The following is a 10,220-nucleotide window of genomic DNA, read 5'->3' on the forward strand; positions in this document are numbered from 1 at the left end:
GGCTTCAGCTGCTGCTGCTGGTGTGTGTGTGTGTGTGGGGGGCGGGGGAGGAGTGTGCAGAATCTGTTCTGAGGGCCGTCATCACATCTGTAATAACACTGTTCTCAATTAAAACACCCTTTCTGAGTCCTGCAGGGACCTGGGTCCCGTCACCTCTGCTGCTGACTCGTGTTTCTCCTTGTGCGAATGTCCGATCATCGATGTGCCTCTGTGTGCGTGTGTTTGTGTGTGTGTTTGTGTGTGTGCATACTTGGCCTGAATAGAGCAGACGTGTCATCTGGCACGTGGCATCAGATTGTCCTGTGCCCTTTACTCATTGTGCAGCGTGGGGTCACCCGCTTAATGATTCGCATGAGCTCTTTAGAACAAAGAGCCGTGGTTGGGAAGGGCACTCTGGCTGAGTGGCCGTCCCCATGACCGGGGGAAGCTTGGCTGCTTTGGGGGTGTCACGTCCCCGAGGGGCAGGCTGACCCGCCTTTGCCTGCAGGACTGCACCCTGAGGCTCTGGGAGTACAGACACGGCCGAGAGCTGCACTGCTGTCACCTGACCAGCCTGCAGGAGCCGGCAGAGCCCTGGGGCGACAAGGTAACCCTGGGCGTGTCTCTGGTTTGGGGGCCGCTGGCGGGGCGCCTCTCTCGTCCCTGGGACCCTGTGAGAGACAGTGTCACGATGGGACGTTTCTTTGCTGTCAGTGCAGATGTTTCAGCTCAGGAGAAGTCATGTGTTTATCACATTCCGGGGCATCTGATCCAAGAAGGGGGGAATGATCCACATGTCTCACGTTCGAGTCTGAACAGCGCGCTTACAGAAACCCGCTGATCCGCGGGGGTGGGAAAGGTGGGGGGGCTGGAGCCGAGAGCTCCGTGGGTTTACAGGCCGGGCAGCTGGCTGAGCGCCCGCTCGGCGCTCTCTATTGTCCGGCACAAGTTGATCTCATGACCCCCAGTCAGGCTTCCTGGGCCTTCGGTTGCCAAGGAGATTTCAGGGAGAAGGCGGGCGGCCTTTCTGGGTGCCCAGGGTTCTGTGCTCGTGGGCACTCTGCTCTGATGCTGCTGAGCTGCTGCCCTTCGAGCCAGGGTCCCGGTTGGTCACACGTGGAGGGCCCCACCAGCTTCCCCGGGCCTGCTCAGGGGGAGGGGTCTGCTGTCGCCTCTACAGAGCTGGCTCCAGGGTTGGCGAGGGCCAGGATGCCCCCTTCCTGTCCCCAGGGGTGCTGTGCACTTGGCCCTGCAATCTCCACGTGGCACCCTGCCAGTCCTTGGGGACTCGGCTCTCCCCCGTCCGACATGACCTGGTGCGAAGTGAGGGGCTCGTCTGCCCCGTCCTTGGCTTGGCTCCTCGTCTCCCTGTCCACCCCAAGACAGTGCGGCAGCCGCCCTCATGGGCCTGACTCAGGCCGGGGCGCCAGGGACCCTTGGCCACGTGGCTGCAGGGGCCACTAGGTCAGCGGGCCCCAGCGCTGGCCACCCCCATGGTCACCTGCTGTTTGGGTTTCCGCAGTCATGGGCCCCTCGGCAGCCGTGGCAGAGGCCATGTTTAGCTGGAAGCTTGTTTTCGTCCCTGTGCCCTCTCCCAGCCCGAGGCCGGGCAGCGAGCTGGATGGCAGTCCCCTCCAAGGGCAAGGAGAGCACGTGGCCGGGAGGGCGGCACCCAGCACCACCCCTTCGCTGGGCAGCGGGTGCCCGCAGGCACTCGTGTCTGTACCAAACGGGCCCTTTCCCCTGTGTCGTCAGTCCCTTCCTGTCCTTGCGTTTGGACCAGTTCCACTGACTTGGGAGACATTCCATGGGCTGGACGGAGGGCCAGTTGGAGAGGCTTCTGCCATCCGCCCTGGCCTGGTGCAGTTGCTGTGAAACGGGCCTCACTGGTTTCCAGAAAGTTCTAGCACTGCCTCCTTCCCGGACACACGTGGGACTGCCAGTTTCGCGGCGTCTGCTCCGTGAGAGCGAAGGGTCCGCGTGGTCCCGCGTAGTCCCGCGTGCGGCTAAGCCGCTGCTCCCCTTGCAGAGGTTCGCCGTGTCCAGGATCGCCTACTGGGGCCGGGAGAGCTGTGTGGCGCTGCTTTGCGACAGGTAAGCTCGGCACCCGCCAGCCCGTGAGGCGGGGCACGCAGGTTGTTCCCGCCCCGGTCCGTCTCCGAAAGCGGAGGCATCCATTGGAGCTGTCACGCAGCCCCCTGCGGGGTTCCGCTCTCTGAGGTCGTGGCGTGGGGGCGGGCTCCGTGTGGGCGCTGGTGGCCTTTCCCGCGCTGCCGAAATCCACCCGTTTAAGGACAGCGTGGGCTCCGCCTGGTGTTTGTGTGCGATCGGATCCCACCCAGGGTCCGTTGTGGTAGAATCTGCCTCCCCCAGTCCCGCCTGAGGACCGGAGGTTGATGAGATGGGTTCCGGTGGCACGTGCCAGTCAGCTGTGCCTTGTGTGCATCTTCTCGGTGCTCTGAGCCTTGCTTGTCCTCGTGACACGTCCCGGGTGGCATCTTCCCGGTCTTAGAAATAGGACGCGGGTGCAGAGGGGGCGGCGTGCTGGCCGGGAAGCGCCCGCCGCTGCCCGCAGGGGGTCGGTCGCCTCCTCTCCCCTCCGCCCTGCACTGGTTGTCTTTGCTGCCACACAAGTTACTGCAGAATTTAGTGACTCAAGTGCTCCTCGTCTCCTGTGGCTCGGGGATCCGGGAGCGGCTTGGCTGCTGCTTCTGGCTCAGGGTCTCGTGCAGTTGCAGCCAAGGCGGGCGAGGGCCCGGCTTCTGCTCAGGGCAGGCGCGGGGCTGAGCTGAGCTGCCGCCGGTGCTGAGTGATGCCACCGGGCCCGTGGGCTTGTCCTGATGTCCCTCTCCTTCTCCGTGGGAAGCATTCCTGTGGTCTACATCTTCCGGCTCGACGCCCCCCGGCAGCAGCTGGTCTACAGACAGCGGCTGTCCTTCCAGCAGCGCGTGTGGGACGTCGCTTTCGAGGAGCGCCGGGGGCTGTGGGTGCTGCGGCAGTGCCGAGAAGCTCCCCTCGTGCTGTGCAGGCCCGTGGACGGCCATTGGCAGGTGAGACGTGCGGGGCCCTGCGGGTCCCCGAGCCTGTGGTGGGGCGACAGCTGTCACCCTTTCAGCTTGATCCCGGGCTGGTGCCAGAGGGTGTCCTAGAGGATGGTCGTAGGGTTTGTCACCTGCGAGGAGGGGACTGGGGTGCCTAGCCAGCTTGTCCAGTGTTGTGAAGTCTGCAGTGGACTTTTGGCGGGGGGGCGGGGTCACTGTCGTTGGCATATTTTCTCCTTGACCGTCCTGGTCACACTGGTTTTTTAAGCAGAGAAGCTGACACTTGGTGCGCGTCCTCAGGGTTTGCAGGCTTGTCACGGCCCTGCGCCTGGGGCGGTGGTCCCGCTGGTCAGGGGAGCCCCAGGGGCAGAGGCGGGCGTGGTGGGCCCTCCTCGCTGAGTGACATGGGCGAACCCCGCGCCTCCTGAGTCAGCTCCCCCACCTGCTTCCTGTCCCGCGTCTCGCAGGGCTGCCGGGGGGCAGGGCAGGCGAGCCCGCCGGGGCCCCTGCAGCCTCTCGCGCCCTCTGCAGACGCTCGCCTGCCTGTGACCCTCTCAGGTAGTTCTGTCTGAAAAGTGGCGTGGGACAGGATGCCGCCAGCTGCCAGGTCTGCCGGGCTCCTGGGGTAAAGTGACACATGATGAGCCGGCAGCCCTCGCGTCACGGCGTTTTGTCCTGACGAGGTGTGGCTGCCGTGCGGGGTGAACTGGAGCGGTGTGCGGCTGCGTCTGGGCTTCATGCGAAGGGTTTCGGGGTCTCCCAGGCCCCGCAGCGTGGACCCCCGGCGGTCTGCCCGTGATTGTGCCACAGCTCCTTCTGACACGGGTTTTCCGTCTGCCCCCAGCCTGTCCCTGAAGACGCCGTGGCGGCGAAGGTCTGTGCTCGCCTCCGTGGGGACGGGGCCATGCTGGAAGGTGAGGGCTCGGGGGCCCCGTGCAGAAGCGGGGTCAGAGCTCGCTGCGCGGCAGGGGCTGTGGGGACGTAGAATCTGGGGGTTCTGTGTCTCGGTCGCGTCCGCCCGCCCTCCCTTCGGGCCAAGGGCTGGGCAGCGACGCCGTCAGGGCTGCCTCTGCCACGCTGGCACCGTGGGTCTGTGGCAGTGCGGCTGGGGCCCAGGGTGGCAGTGGCACCCACGGACTGCCCCGCGTGGACGTGCGCACACCGTCCTCGCCCGCACGCCTTGGGCTCGCCCCGCTGGGCCAGGCGCAGGCTGTGCGCGGCCCTCGGAGGGTCTGCAGGGGGAGCTGCCGTGCGCGGCGCGGGAGTCGGGGAGCGCGGACCCGGTCAGAGGGTGGGCGCCCAGGGCCCTGTGGAGTCCCCACCGGGTGGCGGGCTTTCAGGTAGGGCCAACTTGTTTTCTGCTGGCAGCGAGTCCAAGCCTGACTGGTGTGGCTGTCAGGAGGTGGCTGCAGAGGACTCTGGGTGGTCGCTGGGTTCATTCCCTGCCATAGGGGGGCCTCGTGGGCTCAGCGGCCCCGCGGGAGGCAGCGTCCAAAGTCACTGTTCCATGTGGTGTCTGCCCTTGTTCCTCCTGCACAGGCTCTGCTGGGGTGGGTGACGGCTTCAGCGGCCTCTACAAGGCCACCTTCGACAACGTGGCCGCTTACCTGGAGAAGAAGGAGGAGCGGCTGCAGCAGCAGCTGCACAAGAAGCGACGCCAGAACCCGGCCCCTGAGCCCGGCGGGCAGGCCACGCGGGTGAGGTCCGGGGACGCGGCGGCCCGGAGCTGCTTGTCCTAGCCGTGGGGACCGCCCTCCCAGCTTCGAAGGCCACCGCGGCCCCCTGCAGGAAGAAAGAGGGGGACGTCGTTGCCCACTGCCACTCTGTGGCTGTGAGGTCCGTACTGGCCCGGCGGACCCCTGGGGCTTCCCAGTAACTGGACGGAATCCTGGGCTCCGGAACGTTCTGTCGCTGAGCTGCGGCTCTTGCGCAGGTGTCTGGGCATCAGCTTCACAGGGGGTGCCTTGGGGGGAGCTTGCTCCTCGTGCTGGAGGAGACGCCGGCCCCCGTGCGTGCGGGTGTCCGTGCTCCTCCTCGTCCCGGATGCCACCACCCGCCTGGCCGCTTCCCTTCAGGGACATCATGAGCAGACGCCTTTACGCCAGCACGATAGGTATTTTCATTTGGTTCCCGTCGTCCTTCGGCCATGGAGACCTAAGCAGAGTCAAGTGCTCAGTGCCTCTTCCTCCCTGAGCCCTGCGTGTGCTCTGTCCCATGCGGTGACGGGCTCCGCTCGGGAGGCACAGCTGCGGGCGACAGCAGACAGCGCTGGCCAACAGGGGCCGTGTCTCAGGCTGCGCAAGGGCCCAGCAGCCAGGCCGGAACTTGGTATGGGGACACGGTTGGTGATGTTGGCGTGTTTGTTATTTCCACTTGAACTCTGTGCACACATCGCCAAGGGCACGGGTGTCAGCCAGGGTCCAGTCAAGACGCGTTTCCGCGGCTTCTGGAAGTTTAGCAGCAGCTCGCGGGACTGTTTCAGAGCGCACTGCGCACAGCCGTCTTGACCAGTGCGCTCTGTGACGGAAGTGCTCATTGATTTGGTGTAGGGTTTCGTGGGGTACTTGGCAACAAATCGTTTTGTGTATCAAAAGCCAGAATGCTTTAGTTTTTTCCCAAGTGCCTTGTTCTAAACATGGATCTGAAAGCTGCCGTCTGTGCTCAGGGGACGGCCCGAGCTGCGGGTCGGGTGGGCAGGGCTGGTTCAAGGGCAGAGGGGAGGCGGGGGAGGGGGGATCCTGCTGCAGGAGGAGCCTGACCGTGTCGGCGCCGCACTGGTGTTCTCATCGGTAATCTACTTTCAAATTTTCGGTTTTAGGAGAAATTCACGTTTGGTCTCGTTGGTGTCTTGGCTTGAGATGGGTCAGCAAACTGGCCTGCAGGCCAAATCTCGCCAGATCCTGTGAGTCCAGAGTGGTTTTTGCAGTATTCAGTGGTCAAAAAAAATGGAAAGAGAAATAATGCTTTACGATACGTGAAAATCACGCGCAGTTCACATTCCGGTGTCCATGAATGAAATTCTGTGCATTCCGGTCTGTGGGCTGCATCCTGTGCTGCAGCCTCCGAGCCAGGCAGCTGGGTGGGAGATGCAAGGCCTGCAGCGCCTGAGATGGGTGTCACCTAGTCTTTTACAAAAGTTGTCAACCCCTCTTTAAGATCTCTTAAATTCATGTAGTTTTTAAAATGAACTGGTTCATCTATTTGGAAAAAAAATGAAACGGTTAACTCTCTTCTTCCTGTATTCATGTGGACCTCCCCCCAAATACCCACTCCTCCCTGTGGGGGGCGGGACAGCTGTCAGTCCTGCTGGTGGGGCCCTGGCCCAGCTTGGGAGGGAGACTGGGGCAGGGCGGGGGCTGTCTGGGCCCTCGTGCTCCTGATCAGGAGGCTCACGCCTACCTGGCAGCACAGGTGGAGCCCAGGCCAGCGGACAGGAGGCAGGAGCAGAGAGTGGAGTCTGCGGGGACCACGGTCACCTGTCATTCCAGTGGGTGCTTTTGAGTTATTTTCAATCTTACCAAGGTCAGATCTGCACAGGACACAGACCAGTTTCTATTGAATGGCTGGTCGTGACAATGACCCACTCTGCCCCTTGCTCCCACACCCCCATTCCTTCTCCCCAGGGGGGCGAGTCTCCATCTGCCTACTCAAATGCGTTTGTTCCCCTTCTGCCCCAGGACACTGAAGGGGGGGTCCCAGTGGGTGTGCAGGAGAGCCTGGCAGGCGTGGAGGGCGGGGAGAGGGGTATAGAGCCCCTCTGCCGGGGTGTCCTTCCTGCTGGGCTGCATCTCACATGGCTGCCGCCTCCTGGGTCTCTGGCTCCCCAGCCCCACAAGGATAATGGCTTCCTCGGTTCTGAAACCCCGTCCACGCCCCTGAGGTCAGTCCTTCTCTGCAAGCCCTGACAAATCTGGTGTGATGTGAGCTGGATCCTTGGGGGCACTGTGACTGAAAAACTGGTCCCTACATGTCCCTGGTCGTCCCAGAAATTTGCAGTTAGTCTGAACCCAGGCCCACGACGACTCAGTTATTTAAAGGGTTTTATATCTTTTGAGGCTTCTCCCCACTTCCTTCTGTGACTTGGGCTTGTCGAGAAGGCGGGGTCCACTGCCATCTCTGGACCCGCAGAGCGGTTTCCTGACTCGTCCGCTAGTGGAGGTGCCAAGGGCTTGGTGTTCTTACGCACACCCCTAATTTTTCTCCTATTTTCCCTTCTCTTTCGGTTTCTATATGTTTTACTTTGGAGAAGATTCCGTGGGCTTTGTTCTAACTCGTTTATTGACTTTTAGACATCCGGTTATGGTGTTTCTTAATTCTAGGCGTTCTAGTTCTCGTCCCACTCTGATTCAAGGTCAGGATACGCCGGAGAGCGCACTGGAATGCGCAGACTGAAATTTCGCCACGTGCGTGACAGTCCCCACCAGAAAGAGGACATTTACCAAGTTCCTCCGGGTCATTCACACCCCCTCCGCCGTGGAGGCCCGGCCGGCTGGACACATCCTCCTGCCTCCTGCGCCTCAGGCCTCTGGCTCCGCTTTCTGGGTGCGAGTTGTCATGCCGTCCCGGTGGCAGTGGCGGTCCGTCGCTCGTTTTCCTGGCTCCACAGCGCTCCCTCCCGCGGAAGCACCGCAGCGCACCGGGCCTGCCGTCCGCGGGCGTCCGCGCCCTGCCTTTCGGGCACAGGCCAGCATTTCAGTTGTGTGTGTCCTCGGCAGCGGAAGTGCTGGCTCTAGTCACGTTTAACTCGGACGGCGCTCCTAGCCTTGATTATTCTCGCCCCGCCACACAGCGTGAAATTCGTGCGCTCGTGCTCGGCATCTGACGTTGTGATAATGCTCAACTTTGCAAAGGTGCAAACTTGGAGAAGCGGGCTGGCGTGTGGGAGCCAGTGAGACTGTGCAGCCCGGCGTCCAGACTTAAACTTCATCTTGTTCTTGGCAAGGTCACCTTAAAAACAGCGTGGGTCACCCACCCTGGGGGATGCCAGCCACAAGGTCATGAGGCCACTCAAAGAACTGAGGCCTCCTGCCAACAGCCAGAGACTGACCACTGGACCGAGCTGCCTGGAATTGCTGATGCGAACATCGACTGTCCTAGATTCTTTCCCACGGCACCCTGTGTCTGAACCCTGTCTGCTGACGTGTGTTTTTCCTTCTAATTTCCCTTGTGATATCTTTGATCTCTGGGTTATTTGGAAGTGCGGTTTAATTTCCTGACATCTGTTTTTTTCCTTCAGATTTTTTTCGTTATTTCTGGTTTTAATTCCATCATGGTCTCAGAATATACATTGATTTCATTTCTTTGAGATTTATCGAGCTTTGTGTTATGCTCCATGTACATGGGGGTTACATCACGTGCCCTTGAAAAGAGTGTGTGTTCTCAGTTGGCTGGAGCAGTGTCTGCGCACGTGGATGAGGTCAAGCCTTGGCGACTGTCAGCTTGACCACTGCCATCTTCCCGATTTTCGTGTGCTTCCATCAGTTACTGAAAACAGTACTTAAACGTCTAACTATAATTGTGGATTTGTCTAATTTTTCATCATCCTAGTGCTTTTGCTTCATGGGCGTAAGAATTCCAGGATTAGGTACGCACACACTAAGGAGTGTTGTCACCTCGAGGAGCGACCTCTTCAAGGTCATGGACAGCCCTTCCTCCCGGTTCCACTCTTTGTCCTGAAGTTCAGATCCCCAGGTGTTAACGTAGCCATGCCAACCTCCTTTCAATTATTAGTACAGAATTTCCTTTTTCATCTTTTTTAACATGTTTAAATTTATATTTAAATTGGGTTTTTTTTGGTAGACAATATGCCTTTTTTTTTAATCCCCCAAGTATTGAATTTCAGTGGAAATATAACCTGAGCCACATATGTAATTGAAAGTGTTCCAGTAGTCACTTTGAAAAGCTTTTTAAAAGCAGACGGAATAAATTTTGAGAATATAATTCATTTAACCCAATACAGCAAAAAATAGTATTTCAATCTATAATTTACATAAAATTATTCATGAGCTATTTTACGTTCTGTTTCTAACCCTAACTGTTTGCAGGTTTGTCTTGTCTGTGCAGCTCCCTCTCGTCAGGCTCTGTGACAACTCCGAGCGGCCTTGGCCTTTGTGTCCCAGTGTCCGAGTCACCTCAGGGGTCCCGAGCCGCGTTTGGCCATGTCCTCCCCGACCTTCAGTCATTCCAGGCACAGGTCCTCGAGGGTGCCGTCTGCCTTGTTAGGGACCACTGACCTGTGCTGCCGACTCTCCAGTGGGTTTGGGTGGGAGGGGCTTCTGGGCCATCGTCCCCCGTGGCTGGAAGCACAAGTCCTTGGGTTTGCGACTGTCTTGTGGGAGGGGAGCGAGGGCGCCTCCCATTTGAATGTCAAGTCTCTTTTGCCCAGTTGCTCCTCAGTATTTTTTTCCGTTTAGGTAGGCTGGTGATCTTTCTAGCCCTTTATCTGTTATGTGCATTGCACATTTTTCCTGTTTGACTCTTGGCATTTTAAATGTTTAATACAGACTTTGTCAGGTCTGTCATTTTCTTGTTGATGATTTCCGGGTATCCTATTATATTCAGAAAGGTTTTTTTCTCACTCTCTCCACCTTTGAAACAGTCTTTACGAAGAGGAGACAGGTGTGGGACTGAGGGGAGAAGCAGGACACCTGGCCGGGGTGGCCACAGAGGGCCATGGGGGGCCGACGTGGGAGACTGGTTCTTTCCCCCACGCCTGGAAGCAGAGGGTGCTCTGGGACTCACAGTGGGATTTATTCATTTTTGAAGCAGAAAATTACAAGCCCTACATTTGGTATTATGTTCCATTGGTTCCAATTTCATGACAAAGAAATAGACACGAAAAGCAGAATAATAAAGCTGTTTTCATGGTTCCTCTGGGCTGTTCTTGCTGTCTGGTGGGTCGGGCCTGTGAGGGAACCTGGCATGTAGGGGTGGTGGAGCATGTCCCCCCGCCCAATGGCCTCTCGAACGGTGGGTCAGCCTGAGCAGGGGGATGGCAGAAGGCTTCCTGGACGCCTGCAGTCCCAGGGCTGATCCCCTGGGTTGAGTGTCCCCGGAGGGGCCTCTCACACAGATGGTTAGCTGGAGAAATTGAAAGGAAATAGGACGTCTGTCGTCTTTGATGAAGTATTCTGATGAGACAAAGGAGTGGTTTTTACGCCAACGCATATGTGCTGCTTCAGACTTTCTGGCACACATGGT

The 10,220-nt window shown here is 59.2% G+C and overlaps 1 protein-coding gene across 4 annotated transcripts in view; it reads left to right on the forward strand.

Annotated features, from left to right (window-relative positions):
• WDR4 (WD repeat domain 4) overlaps positions 1 to 9,889 on the forward strand; it is a 23,419-nt gene extending 13,530 nt beyond the window's left edge. For all 4 annotated transcript variants that reach the window (XM_015593103.2, XM_015593104.2, XM_006916723.3 and 1 more), the window contains 5 exons: positions 488 to 586; positions 2,009 to 2,073; positions 2,846 to 3,029; positions 3,865 to 3,934; positions 4,560 to 9,889. In XM_015593103.2, coding sequence (XP_015448589.1) covers positions 488 to 586; positions 2,009 to 2,073; positions 2,846 to 3,029; positions 3,865 to 3,934; positions 4,560 to 4,759 — 618 coding nt within the window. In that variant the 3' untranslated portion in view covers positions 4,760 to 9,889. The remainder of the gene's footprint in view (positions 1 to 487; positions 587 to 2,008; positions 2,074 to 2,845; positions 3,030 to 3,864; positions 3,935 to 4,559) is intronic.
• Positions 9,890 to 10,220: the final 331 nt, after the last annotated feature.

This window comes from Pteropus alecto, unplaced genomic scaffold (genome assembly GCF_000325575.1).
Source record: "Pteropus alecto unplaced genomic scaffold, ASM32557v1 scaffold97, whole genome shotgun sequence".
Taxonomy (NCBI): domain Eukaryota; kingdom Metazoa; phylum Chordata; class Mammalia; order Chiroptera; family Pteropodidae; genus Pteropus; species Pteropus alecto.